At 34.6% G+C, this 15,558-nt stretch overlaps 2 protein-coding genes across 2 annotated transcripts in view; one reads left to right on the top strand and one right to left on the bottom strand.

Moving 5' to 3' along the window:
* The window catches only part of LOC128227698 (pleckstrin homology domain-containing family B member 2-like), an 18,194-nt gene extending 18,061 nt beyond the window's left edge, over positions 1 to 133 (bottom strand). The window contains exon 1 of the mRNA XM_052938468.1: positions 73 to 133. The gene's annotated coding sequence lies outside the window, so the exon portion shown is untranslated. The remainder of the gene's footprint in view (positions 1 to 72) is intronic.
* Positions 1 to 11,345, top strand: part of LOC128227697 (myogenesis-regulating glycosidase-like) — a 15,328-nt gene extending 3,983 nt beyond the window's left edge. The window contains exons 2-3 of the mRNA XM_052938465.1: positions 6,248 to 6,440; positions 6,877 to 11,345. Of these exons, the coding sequence (XP_052794425.1) occupies positions 6,248 to 6,440; positions 6,877 to 8,895 (2,212 nt within the window). The 3' untranslated portion in view covers positions 8,896 to 11,345. The remainder of the gene's footprint in view (positions 1 to 6,247; positions 6,441 to 6,876) is intronic.
* The last annotated feature ends 4,213 nt before the right edge of the window (positions 11,346 to 15,558 follow it).

Raw genomic sequence — 15,558 nt, forward strand, 5'->3', positions numbered from 1 at the left:
ATTTTTGATATAGCCATTTTAAAGTCAAAATTTGACAGCATACCTTAAATTTAACAAATGAAAAATACCAACCTTAATTAACATAAAAATCAACAACAATGTTGCATAGACCACTGCAATGTTGTACAAATTATCAGTTAACAAACATACATAACTTAATTATGTATGGACCTAAAAATTGAGCAGTTAGGTAATCAGCCAGATTGTTAAAAGATGAAAACGAAGATAAAATCAAAGATAAAAACAAAGATAAAAACAAAGATAAAAACAAAGTTGTTAAAGGTATAGAATTATATGACACAAAATTAAAACAAACCATATTTTTGGATCTCGCCAGTTTCATTATTGTAGGATTGCAAGAGTCTTTCAAAGACCTCGCAATTAGTCTGAATGAATTTTGGGGAAGTTTCTGGGAACTTTGTCATTAGGCCCCCTTAAATATCATTACATATTGTTTTATAGAAAATTTGATTGGCAAATTACTTAAACCTCTGCACTAACCATAACAGTAACAAAAGGTGCAGTTGAATACGAGAAAGTATATTTCACTGATAAGATCTTGGAAATTGAAGCGTGTCTTGAAAACAGAAAGAAATTGAATCTGTCTTTACTAGGGATATCACTGTTATTTAAATGTTTGCTTTGCATGAAGCAAATAACGAAGTAAGTTGGGGAAGACTTGGTTATTAAAAGGAATTTGGTTCCAAAAAATATGCAGCATAGTCAACTTAATGTTTTCTTTAAGACATTTTACAATCATGGGCATCAATCATATTGAAAAAGGATGCTGTGATTATATCAAAAGAAATCCTATGTAATGACAGCAAAATGAAACTACCCAAAAACAAAACATTTGATTTTATTAAGAGTGTTATGACAAGGTTTTTAACCAGGTTTTCACATAGTGAAACCTGGTTATTAGAATGGCAAACGTTGTTGTTCGGGCGGGCGGCGGCCGGGCGGTGTCAAACTCACCTATGAAACTGAATAACTTAAGTAAGGGCTGACATATCTTGACCAAACTTGGTCTATAGAAAGAGGTTATGGGTACCTTTCATGGGATTGCGTTTGGGGTCCCTAGGGTCAAGGTTTTAGGTCACTGTTACTAAAAATAGAAAAACGGTTGAAACTGAATAACTTTGGTTAGGGATGACATATCTTGACTAAACTTGGTATATAGGAAGAGTTTATGGAGACCATTCATGGGATTGTGTTGGGGTCCCTAGGTTCAAGGTCAAGGTCACTGTTACTAAAAATAGATAAACAGTTGAAACTGAATAACTTTAGTAAGGGTTGACATATCTTGACCAAACTTGGTCTATAGAAAGAGTTTATGGGTACCTTTCATGGGATCGCGATTGGGGTCCCTAGGTTCAAGGTCAAGGTCAATGTTACTTAAAATAGAAGAACGGTTGAAACTAAATAACTTTAGTTCGGGATGACATATCTTGACTAAACTTGGTGTACATGAAGAGTTTATAGATACCTTTCATGGGATTACGTTTGGGGTCCCTAGGGTCAAGGTCACTGTTACTAAAAATAGAAAAACAGATACAGGCTGAAGTTATTCTGTCAATCATTAAAAACCTGGTTTCGTCGCATTGCGGCGTTTCTTGTTTACTTGTTTATATGAATGTCAATTTGGTAAATAAAAAACATGAGAAGTGCTGGTTGTATTAAAAATTCAAATCTCTAGCATTATTATGCGCCAGATTGAACATATTGTTTTATAGACCTTGTGTGTAGATGGCTCTTATGATAGAGATAACATTATGGTCATGTATTTTTAAAAATTAGTCGTTTATGATTGAGGTCGCCAATTTTTGATTGTTTAATCTTGGAATCGATTACCTCTATGTGGCTGTTCTCTCTAACAATTGGACAATAATATGTATTGTTTTTATTTAGCTAAATAGTAAATACCTTTAACTTACCATCGGAAAATAACATTTCGTATAAAATCAAAACACAGCCTAAGAATTTGCTTTAATGTTCATTCATTGCTTAGTAAACTTACTTACATTTATATATGCAATTAAGTTTCAACAGAATAACATAATCAAAATTGGTTGACTACCGGTAAATACACATGTTAAACACCATGAATTAAATAAAAATCATGTTTAACTTTGATTACTTTCCATTTTTTATGGAGTTATTGCCCCTTTTCAAGTAAGATAACTAATGACAGGTAACTTTACAGATTTAAATAATATTAATATTTGGTAAATGAATTAAACACTAAATTAAATTCAGGTCAAGTTCGATTTGGTTGCAGCCCTTCAATGTTTGAGTTATTGCCCTTTTTCAAAGAAATAGTTTACAATTTCTCTATTCAGGCATTATCAGGGTGTATCCTTCACTCCCGTGACAGAGTAGTTTTGTCTTGTTATATATTCAATCATTTTAAATTAATCAATTGCTTTGCACTGAACATCTCATGTTGATCCCAATCTGAAAACAAAAAAGATTGAAATGTTTAATACATTAATAACACTTTCATTATTTATTCGAATTATTCATTCGTTATAAACAATTGCATTCAAAATTGTTAAAAAATTCCATTCATTTCCAGCAATGTTTCCGGTTGAAAGTAATAATACGCATAGCTTTGTTTATTTTGTCAATTTATGGATTTTCTTGATGTAGTATTTCCTTTACCAGCTTCTCATATTTTATGGTTGAACTCTCTGATATTTGTTGATCTCAGTTTCATCTCCTGATTTGGTGTGAATATTTATCTGCTTGATAAAAGCAAACATAAGATGAGGGTAATTCAAGCAAATTAATTGAGGTAGGCAGTTTTTGCTTAGATGGGAGGTCAATATATCCCTTGAGTGATTGAAGATTTCTTAGTTGCCACAAGACTCCAGTTTTTTCCCAATCAAACACCTTTGATGCCAGTGTGATCCAATTACCTCTCAATATCTGCAAACAATCAATTGATCATGATGGAGGGAAATCTTTCAGCAGTTTCTTACAACATCATCTTATATCTTGAATAATTAATCCTGACTGAGATGTTGATCAGTGAAATTAAAGTGACTTTAGTTTGTTATAACTTGAAATAAATGAAGATTACTTGTAAATTGTTAAAATAATTATTAGGTTACGAATAAATGTGATAGAATATTGGATTCAATGTTTCCTTTTGTGATTGATTATCTCTTGCTGTTTTTGAAAAAATGAATATTCCAGAGAGATGAAATCTATTGATTTCAAGAAATTTTATCTCCTAGTCTGTTAATTGAATGCAAAAGTGAGGCAATTGCTAAACAGTTCTAACAGCAGTAATATTCATGATGGATGGAGTTGTACTTATTGTTCAGTAAGAAATGCCTTTTAATCTTTTTCCTGTTTGTTGTTTAAGTATAAACAAATCATCAATATTTACATGTATAGAATAATTGCAGAAGTGATATTGCTATTTATTTTGGGCTGCATATTGTTTTCCATGATAAACCTGACAAATTTTAATACATTTTTGTTAGAATTGGTTTTAATAATTATTAGTTGTTATAACAATTAGTCTAGCGGTACCGGGGTATATTGCTATTTACAATATAATTTTTCACAAGGGCTGAACGGTATCCCAAGAAGAAATAATTTTAACTCAATGCTGTTGCCATTGAAAAAAATGAGAATATTTTCATACTAAAATACATATCTATAAATGACCTTTAAAGCTGCACTCTCACAGATTAAATGACAACTTTTTTTTATTTTTTGTCTTAGAACGAGCCAATTTTTGCGAAAATCCATGGAAACCAGTTATATAAGACTGCTGACAAAAAATTAGATCACAGATTTTTAGCTCGACTATTCGAAGAATAGGTGGGCTATACTACTCGCCCCAGCGTCAGCGTCGGCGTCCGGTTAAAGTTTTAGGGCAAGTTGGGATTTTCACTTATAAGTCCAATACCCTACATTCAATTGACTTAATACTTCATGCAGTTGTTCAGGGCCATCACATGATGAGGTTAGATAACTCCATATCATTCTTTACACAGATTATGGCCCCTGATTGACTATGGAACTCAGATTAAAGTTTTAGGGCAAGTTGGAATATTTATTAATAACTTCTATATCCTTTGTTCAATGGACTTAATACTTCACACAGTTGTTCAGGACCATCACACAATGAGGTTACATAACTCCATAATATCCTAAATACAAGTTAGGGCCCCTGATTGACTTTGGTTAAAGTTTAAGGGCAGGTTAAAGTTTTAGGGCAAGTTGGGATTTTCACTTAAAACTCCAATACCATTCATTCAATTGACTTAATACTTCACACAGATGTTCAGAGCCATCACATAATGAGGTTAGATAACTCCATATTATCTTTTATACAAATAATGGCCCCTGATTGACTATGGAACTAGGTTAAAGTTTTAGGGCAGGTATATTAGGGCAGATATTGTTTAATAACTTCTATACCCTTCATTCAATTGACTTAATACTTCACACAATTGTTCAGGACCATCACCCAATGAGGTTACATAACTCCATATCCTTAGTACAAGTTATGGCCCCTGATTGACTTAGGTTAAAGTTTTAGGCAAGTAAAAGTTAAGGGCTAGTTCTTCAAAAAAAACTTCTATACCATTCATTAAATGCACTTAATAAAATTCAAAATATTTACGACCATCTAACAACAAGAAACATAACTCCGTTTTAAGCCTAAATTCAAATTATGGCCATTGAATTTTTTATATATATTTTTTTTAATTTCCTTTGAAAGGCATATTGTTTTAAGCCTAAATACAAATTATGGCCTTTGAAGTTGCTTTTTTTTTCAATTTCCTTTGAAAGGCATATTTGTATATTCTTAACCACATTTTCATAATGGTAAATCAAGTTATTTGAATGACTTGCGTCATTGTTTGGGCGGGCTGGTGGGAGGGCAGCATCAAAGTCACCTTATGTATCGAATAATTTTAGTTAGGTTTGACATGAGACCAAACTTGGTATTATTACATCGTTATTGTATTCTAAGACAAAGCGGCGTAGTCGAGCGCGCTGTCTTACGACGGCTCTTGTTATATTTAAGATAAAAAAATGATGTTATATGCATTTTTCATAAACTGTTTAATAGTAACGGTTTAATCGATAAAATATTACTTTTCGAATGGAAATATGAAAATCTACAATCTGATTTTTTGTCAGCAATCTTATATCATTGGTTTGCAGATATTTACACAAACATTTGCTTTTTCCAAGACAAAAAATAAGAAAGTTGTAAAAATAGTATATCTGTGAGAGTGCAGCTTTAAGGTCGTTTAATAGACAATAGTCGAAATGAACTTTTCTATGTAAGATATGCTACCACTGTAGTATCCATGACCTTGTAGTGTCTGTGATGCTGTAGTGTCTGTGACCATGTTAGTGTCCATAATGCTGTAGTCTCCGTGACACAGCCAACAGTGTTTTCCATTTTTTCCATGTACTTTAATTTTCTTTAAATTTTATTTTCATTATTTAATATTACATATTTTTTATAGATATAACTTTGCCAGAAATAGGAAGGTTATGAGTTTTTCTCTTAAAAAAAAACATCAAGAAAATAAATACACAGAGAGTTATTTTCTAGTGTTAATGGCTTAGCATATATGAAATGGTTCACAAAATAATAAAAGCTAAATGTTTATCATTTAATATAATAAAATATATTAATTTTGAAAAATAGAAAAAGGAATATCATGAACTCTACAAAATAACATTGCTGAAAAACCTGAAGTGTCAGACATAAATCGTATAAGATAATGAAAAAGAGGATAGTGTACATACATAGAATAAAAAAATGTATACCATTGGTAAAAGTGTTCATTTTATAACACAGTGCAACATTATTCTTAAAATACTGTGTAAATTGAAAATATGTGTACTGAACAGGTATAGTTTCATGCAATAGCTTTGGAACAGTTTAAGTATCATGCAAAGAATGTTGAGTGATTCATTTTCAAATCCCCTGGACATTTTTCAAATCCCCTGGACATATTTTATAACCATTAAATTTTGTCCTGAGCAAGACTGTAAGTCCAAGACACATTGAAATGGTTTCTGCTCAATCACATATGAGAGAGTAATGGTTCCTCAATAATATACTGTATAGCACTCTTAATTATAAGAAACATTGTACAATCATAAAAATGGCCATGAAAATGTTAAACAGTTATAGATAAGAACTAGTACTTTGAAATATATTCACTATTAATAATTTTATTTTATTTTTTTTCTGTATTTTCAGAGAGAAAGAAAATGACAAGCTTCTTACCCAGGCAGACCAAGGTCAAAGCCAGAGTCGTCACTATGGAAATGTGGTGGACAAATCGTCATTGGAGGCTAAAAATAGCCTGGACCGGTCCAGCCTGGGATCCTCATTGATCAATCGATCTCCATCACAGAAGACCAGCAAAGACACATACTTACAGAGCTTGGCCGTAAGTATAAATGAAATAATTATTTTGTGTCAATACATGTAAGACTAAAACAAAACATTAAATTATTAAGTTTATTAGAACTTTAAGTCTGAAGAAATTGTTGTGTCTGGGTTTGTACCACATTTGAGAGCCAAGAAGAATGTTTTCTTGTTACCAGTATTCTTGATCTAATTATTCTCATTTTTGATCTGTAGCCAAAGTTATATCCAATCTTATTGTGCATAGCATGCACATAAATTACAACAATATTTTAAAAATACACACACTCATGGTAAACTGGATAAAATGGTACAAAAGAGTTACTACATCCAATCCTGGTGATCAAAATTATATAAAACTTATGCTTTGTGCTTGTTGTGTTTAGTTTCAGAAGAAAAAAACTAGAGTTCAAGTTGCAAGAACTATACCTATTTCTTAACCACTGGCACTTTTTCAGGAGGAGGAAGCCCCAAAGGCCACATGCAAGAAGGAAGCCCTTAAAGTCTTTGTCACCTGTCTCTTCGTCATCATCGTTGTTGGTGTCGTTGTCATCTGGTCTTTCCATGAGGGGCGCGCCAAGAAACACATTGGCAATCAGTATTTTGACTTTATAGAAAAGAAACGGGTATTGAACATTTACAATGAGAAAGATGATATTATTCTCTCAGGTGTGATAAGGACCAATCTTGGTGAATCTGATAAACTGAAGAATTGCATTGACGAGCAGACCGGCAATGACTTGTGTTATATCTTTGAGGATGGTGCAATATTTAAGTTTAATCCTTACACTTTACAAAACTACAGTTCTATACACTGTGCTGATCTGATGTGGGAAAATGTTCAAGACACTTTTCCGGAAGATTGTTTTGACATTGAATATTCTTATTGGTATGGGTTACCCAATCTTGAAGGTCAATTTTGGCCACTTGTACCAGAAAAATTGTCTTTAAATAGCTTGTCTTACATGCCGTACAGTGATGAGAAACTGGGCCATATATTGGAAAATTTCTGGCTGAGTTCCAGTGGGACAGCAGTCTTGGCAAATGATCCACAAGTACCTATTACAGTCAGCTTTAATTCAGGGAACAATAAAAAACTGTGCATATCTGTTGACCAAAGTTTTATGCCAGGCTGGCGTCAGGGGACATTCAATTACTCAGTTTGTGTGGGGCCAAATATTAAAGAAACATTTATGGCAGTAAGAAACTATTTTTTTCCACCAGCACCAATAATTAACAGTGAATCATATGACTTTGAAAACATAGTCTGGCAGTACGAGAACAAATACAGCAATAACATACAATTATCGGACACATTTGGTGATTTCCTGCACAAGTTAAACACGATAGGGCTGCCAATACGCATGGTCCAGTACAACGGTGAGTGGGAGGACAGTGCTGGTGATTTCAAGTTCAACACCATGACAAGAAACATGCTATCCCACTACTTCCAGGGAAAGTATTCCACTTCCAGACTCCTCCTACCAGTCAATCTTGCCTGCTCTTACTTGTCAGAGAACTTTAAGGAAGGTGCAAGTAAGAGACTGTTTGTGAGAGACATTCACACAGGAGCTCTGAAGACCATCTTGTACCAGGGAGAGAGCTGTGCATTGTGGGATTCCACGAACCCAGCAACCCAGACCTTCCTTCAGGAGGCTCTCGGAATTCTTCAACAGTCTGGAACACAGGAGCAAACACTTTACCCACAGGGGTTTGACTTCAGAACAATAATAAACAATAAGGCATTCCCTGTAGCTTTATATAGAAATACCTCTAATGTTAATGCAATTAATGAACATTTTATTGACTTTTTGCTCAGACTCAATAAGACTTTCCTAGTTGAGACTGCTTATCATATGCAAAATACGAGTGTTTTTGCAGAAATTCCAACACTAGTGTCAAACATTGATGGAAAGAAGTGTTTGGATTACATCATTCCAGCAGCGTTGACAGCTGGTCTCCATGGTTACCCATACATAGTAACTGTGGCACCGTCCGAAGATCAGGTAGACCATGAACTCTACCTGCGCTGGCTCCAGATAGCCGTTTTCTTTCCTGGGCTGAAAGTCACAAATTCTGTGTTTAATTTTCATGAAATAACTGCAAAAATGTTGAAATATCTAAGTGACTATAGAGAAAACGAGATTCTTCCAATTATCTTAGATAAATTTGATGACATTGAAAGTGGCATGCCACTTTTAAGGCCTCTTTGGTGGGTGAATCCATCTGATCTTGTTTCATTCAAGATAGACAGTGAATTCCTATTAGGGAACAAAACATTGGTTGCCCCGGTGCTGTGTCATGGGGAGAGGGCTCGGGATATTTACCTTCCCAGTGGAACGTGGCGCTACAACCAGACCGGCCATCTTTACACTGGACAGCAGTGGCTGCACAACTTTGAAGTTCCCCTGTCTAATATAGCTGTATTCACTCTGCAGTCAGAGCCTGACTTGAATGAAACGACCAAACACCAGTAAACACCTGTCTCCACATTTTACCTTTTGTGTTCACTTTATTGTTAAGTATTATGTTCATCATAACAGTTCCATCTCTTAATTTCTAATGCTTTAAACTTAAGCTTTACAAAGATGTGTATTCTTAAACAGTATTCTTAAACACTGTGTGTTAATGAAAATTGTGTTAAAATAGCTACTAGTATGTCAAATGTCATCATAGAAAGTTAGACAAGAAGGAATTTCTTTTCTGGCATCACACTGTTTTGGGGATTTGCAATTAAATTGGCACTAGGTTTACAACGTCAAGGTGACAGCTCATGCAAGGAACAGCTGGTCAAGATCACACTGAAATTAAACATTAAGATTGGTCTGTCAGATTTAACCAACACTAACTGTGTAGGAAATTTGAAATAACTTGGCACAATTTTCACCATATTGAGATGATCAAACTCACTGAATGAGGTCAAGGTCAAACTTCATTTCAATCCTGCATAGATACAGTGACATTGTTTAATGCAGCAATTTTATTGCCCTGGAGAACGCAACACCAGTGTTTTTCATCAATTTCCATGTATCTTGTACTGCACTGTATATAATGTAATCACAGTTTCATTAAAGCACAGGACTTCGGATCAAGGAAAAGTTTTGTGAAAAGTGAAGGATATTAAAAGAAAACATCCAACATATGGAAATAAAACATGTACATTTGTATTTATATCCGACTTGTAATTTTTGTTGTATTGAAAGTTCGAAGCTGTCTAGTTGTGTACTATTGAAGTTGATTGTGAAGTTAAAGCATGTTTCTGAAATGGTCCAGTATTTTAGCATTCGTCAAATTTGTAAACTTTAACATGTTTATGCCATTTATTGATGTTCACTAGCTGTTTGTAGAGAATGAATGTGCCTGTTCATTCAATGCCTTTCTGCTATCACAAACTTCTCTAGGGAGTTGTACTAGCTACTGGCAACACTTCTCTGTGATTTGCAACATTATGAAGACTTTGTATGCCAAGTAAAAATTTATTTTCAATATGAAATGTAACCAGTATAAGATTAACTTGTTTTCTATTAATAACTGCATTTTACAACATTGCATGAAACATTTAAGTTCATTCAATATTTCAAGGTTACTGTTTCATTATTTTTCATTTGGAATGAGGACTACTATTTTCCTGATTTTTTATTTATTTTTGTGATATAGTCTGAAAAAGAAAAGAAAGGACTGCAATTTCTTGATCTGATTAATGTAATATAATGTTTCTTTGAAAAGATTCTGTGTTTTTTTTAATGAAATGTTAAGAGACGAGGTATAAATGACTGTTTGTTATTTCAGGTTATCATGTTAAATCTTTGTTATTGTTTATCCTGGCACAGTGATAGTTCATGTGTTTGTTTTACATATATTTGCATATCTTATTATCTATTAAAGGTAACAATTTACAGATTTTTTTCTCACATGTTATTGTATAAATTGTTTGTTTTTTGTAGAGTATTTGGGTTTGATCTCTTTTATATCGATTGAGGAATCCCCTCAATCCGGCCCACAAGGAAGCTAGTTCTCCGGTTATTCCATTTACCATTATGTTAATTGTTAATGGACAAATTTCAAGGTCATTAGAATATTATTGTAAGGTTTTTAGATAAAGATTTGATGAAATTTGATGATAGTTGAAATCTTTTCCTTTTTTTTTCAAGATGAAACCTCAGCTGAGATTAAGAATGGCACTTAGGTATTGTGTTTGGTGAAGGAAGGAAACAATGCGACATTTGATTTTGACCAGGCAAACATTGACCCCATGTAAATTTGGTAGCATTTGGAGGAGCATGCTTGCTGATTTCTTATATGTAAAATCAATGACTAAAATTTCATTAAACATTCAGTTATTGTAGTTTATATTTTTGTTCTTTTTTTGTCTAATTTTCACCTTTTATTTTCTGCCCATAAAGCCCTTTTCCAATGATACCCAAATAATATGGAGTCACTGCACATCCAATATTCACACATTTGTGGGTCGGATACCTTCAGATTAACAAACAAGCATTGTTTTCATGGCATATTATACTTGTTTAATTGTATACATTGCATACACGAACTGGCATAGTTGAACCGTTTTTTACCGTTTTTTATGTGTGTTTTTTTTATATTTCAATATAATGATATTGTACAGTTTGATTCTTTTGTAATTAGTATGTTTTGTTTTTGTGTTTTACGTGTCAATTAAATACTTGCATTATCCTATTTAATATTTTCATTGTATTTTAATATGAATTATGAAAACATCTGATTTTTTTGCTATCATGACGATCTGTAATGTACATAGATGTGTAAGCAACGACAACCCTTTTGTATTTGACATTCGATTTATAACACACGTTTTCGTAAGTTTTGCTGTATCCAGTGATGTTATTCTCACCACTTGTTTTTTTTACTTATCTTGGCTTGTGATTTTCAGCAATAAAATAAAATTAGACGATTTTTTTTATGAAATACTTTCTTTACCATGCTTATTTGTGAACAAGATTTTGATTGTTCAATTTATTTTCTCTAATATGTATTAATGATGAGGGAAGTTACAAAGTTTTAAAAAATCAATTATTGATTTCAAATATAGGTTCATTTAGCGACACCATTTTAACTCGTCTGTTGTTTATTACGGAAAAGGAAAGTCTAATGTGATGTCGTCGGCGTTGTCGTTGAAGTTCAAAAACTTATCACTCAAAACCATTCCTGATATTCAAACGTACTTTTACGCACATTTATAGCAAGGTCCATAACTCGGGCTTTAATAGTATATTGAATTGTACGCTTATTCGACAGACAACATACAACAACAGACACGTTTCGGCGTTCGGCGCGCGGCTCTCTTGTAGCATTGTAAAACCATTCCGTCCCATATACAATTTACTGGAATTATATTCTGTGAGTGAAGTTATACATTTATTATGATATATTTGTACATTTTATTTATAGTTCTTATCACAAGAAAGAAATGCGAGGTAAATCACAATGCTCTGGCGGTCCTTATCAACCAAAAGCAGAATTGGTTGGCTTTTATGGTAATATATGTACAGCAGTTGATCAGATATGGTAGCATTTTTTGAAGCGTACGTGCAGCGGTTCAACTTATTTGTTATGACAACTGTAAGTTGCACCCACTTAAATTGCGATTATGACAGCTAATTGGGTGTGTGTTTGAAGTCAACATTGTTGTAAACAATGATACTCCCATTATCTGGTCAGTGATCGCGACTCGGACATACCGCCTCAGAGTGGGGCCGCTATCGCCGCTCACATCACGGCCCCGGGCGCTCCGTTCATCGGCCATGCACATCTAAACGTGTGGTTGTAAGTACATGCGGCTTCGGACTGAAGTACAAGTACGTACATCTCGCTGTTTCTGGTACACAAAATATACCATGTGCTGACAATGTGACCAGACCGCTTCTAAAATGTGAAAATGCTTCATTACTATTTTGACCTAAATTTTTTCACCAGAATTGAATAAATTACTTTGAGTAGTTAGGATTTGCAAGTGTGATAGGACAAATATTTCCCCGTGCCGCTGGATCTGCGAGGCTATCCCCGCATGTTGAATCCTGTATTGAAGGTAATTGCCGTATTCACATTAGTGAATGTTCACACCTCAGCCAGCATATTCACGACCCTTACACTGAAGGAAAAGACCATTAATAAACACTGGTACCACTAAAAGTAAGTATATAATATATAAGATGATGGGACTACCGAAACCATGTACAAATGGCTTTGCATACAGGTTGAATTAGTAGTCTCTGCATTATTTCATGGCCGTTGTTTAGTACGAGAACCCTAAGGGTGAATGCGTTTATAGACCGTTTTACCATGGCCTTAAAGGCGGTCTTAAATGAAGCAGTCATATCTCTTGCTCTGAACTCGTCAATATGGTACCTCCGGGGCATTTTATTCTCATCACGTTGTTCACTGTACACGGTACATTTTCGTTCACTGTATTAATATTCTGCTGTGTTACGGAATCACCGTCGACTTCGATTTATATGCGAAACACAAAACTAACGTTTTTCAGCGGTAGCTTCTAGCACGCTCCTTCGTTAACAATACTGAGTTGTTTTGTTTTCAATTTGCACCGTGTCTCTTAGACGAAACCCCAACGGATTTTTTATAATAAGATAATCAATGTTGGAAGTTATGGCGCTACTTTTCGGACTGTCAGGCTAGACTTGAACTCGGGCCACAATGCAGGAAAGTGATAACCCGGTTCGGAAGCCGGGTGACGTCTGCACCGTCAGCCTGCCTTTCGATGAGTTCATATGCAGGTAAACGTGTATTTCAGTCTTGCATTCACTTCTTAGTTCCAAATTGTATAGTTCCCAATTTAATATTGCATCAAAATCTGTATTTATTCTAATATAGTTTGTTAATAGGTACAATTCCTTTAGCATCGCTAATTATAGTTTCATTCATTAAATTAATATTTGCTTTCAAGTATGTTTCTAAAATGTTTACTCGAAACAAACTTATAAGACAATAAAATCGTTAACATTATTCAACAGTAACACTCAAAAATGAAGCCGTATAAAGACAATTGCTCTATGAATGCTAGTTTTGATGCGGTGATTGAATAATCATCGATGGCCACTAAAGCTCATTCCGCATATAGCTTATTTGGCGTTTAAATTATTTTACATTTGAACGAAAGTTTGATGTGGGCGAAGAAAGTATCAGCAGTACAAAACTAAAATTTGAAACGGAAACCATTTGCGTTATGTCTTTTTAAGGGAAACAATTAAGAAGCTGTGCGCTACAAAGGCAAGGTTCTTGAGCTCGGTTTTATTGTCCTTAGGAAGTTGTACCTAACCAATGAAAGCAATTTTAACAATGGAAGACAGAGTTATAGTTCCTTTATGAAGGCATAACAGTAGAACTCGGATATTTCGAACTCAACACTTAGTTATATATTAGCTATATTTTCTCCGCATATATTTCACATTGTGATGAGCTATATGTGTAACGCATACAGTTCGCACCTAACACATATTTTATATTGCTAACGCGGGAACCTTCGGCGGAATGGGCGTTACACGGGCTTACAGGGCACCTATCGGCGATAGTTGAACATGATATTCCATAATAGATTTCACCGAACTGAAGTTATATACTTTAAATTTATAAAGCAAATTCATGTAAAATTTCTCAAAATTGGTTGTATGAATGTATTATAAATATTGTATTTATTGAATCTTTTCTCCCCTTACTCAAAAAAATGGCTTTGTTTGAAATACATCAGACAAATAAACAAAACTGTTATTTTCATTCCAATACATGTATTTAGTATGGTCAAATGGAAATACACTTGAGATCATTTTCGATTCGAAGATCGATTATGGTTTTCTATTTAGATTCGATTATCGATTATAAAATTTGGTCGATTTTCCAACACAGGTGAATACCTTACTGAGTTCAAAATACAAATATAATGAAACGAACAAAATGTGTTATATTCTTAAACATCACATGTGATCCACTAGGTTTCGAGACATCTCCTTCCTGAGGCAGGACCGAATTGTGCCGACGATCGAGAACGTTCGACAGATCCTTACCGACGCCGGCGTCGAGCGGTTCACGGCCAGGGAGGACTGTGTAAGACATACATCTGTACAGTTTAAATAAAGTCACAAATCCCATGATGAATGATTATAGAGGCTTTATTACCAGATCCTAAAATTGCATTTGATCAATTACACAAATAATATTTTGTCACCATAATGATATTTTAATACCTTTCACAGTGTAAAAGCTGGTGGGGAAGGCCACACATTAAATTAATTAATTTAATTAATAATTATATACATTTTTGGCAGAATTATTCGATGATAATGATATGTATTTCAGATATGTTTAAGACCAAGCGATGAGCCATTTTTAGAAGAGTTAACGCGGGCAATTAATGAGCAGAAATCCCCAGCAAAAAATCAACCCTCCACCAAGTTGAAAACGGAAAGTTTACGCCGGAAGTCGTCGTCCGATTCTTCATATACGGCCCGGTCGTCAACTTACACCCATGACGATTTCACTCAAACAGCCGGCGCCACAATAAGGTATGAGAAATGTTTGAAGTATGCATGCTCTGTACAGTGCTATACAATAAAATATTTTCTACATAGTACCGCGAGCCATTCATATTCCTGACCGTGTTTGTATTCTTGTTTACATTAGCTGACAATTTTGACATTCTTTTCAGATTCAAAAGAAATGACAATGCGTCTCAAACGAGTTCATCGCCGCTGACAATCGGGATTCACACTAAGTCCGAATCACCCGCGCCTTCTGAAGCTATGTCTTCTCGTGTACAGAGCAGCCTGCAGACGACGTCCATCTCCGGTGCCACGTGCTCTACTGACGACAATCAGAGTATCACCGCCGTTGATCCATACCCGATAAGAAGGTCGCGTTCTCATTCAGTGTCGTTGCCCAACCACGAGATTTCTGATGCCAGTTCAAGTTCAATGAAACATTCCTCTTCTTTCCGAACTCTCTCTGCCGACAGAGGTTCTCGTAGGTCGAGTTCGCGCCCAAGCAGTTCCGGTATAGGCAGCATGATCGATTCCTACCCCAACCGTCACAGCAGCCGCGCTTCCATTCGTAGTGGTAACAGCTTCAAGCATTCCACAAAACACTCTGGAACA

Source organism: Mya arenaria, chromosome 3 (genome assembly GCF_026914265.1).
Source record: "Mya arenaria isolate MELC-2E11 chromosome 3, ASM2691426v1".
In the NCBI taxonomy this organism is placed as follows: domain Eukaryota; kingdom Metazoa; phylum Mollusca; class Bivalvia; order Myida; family Myidae; genus Mya; species Mya arenaria.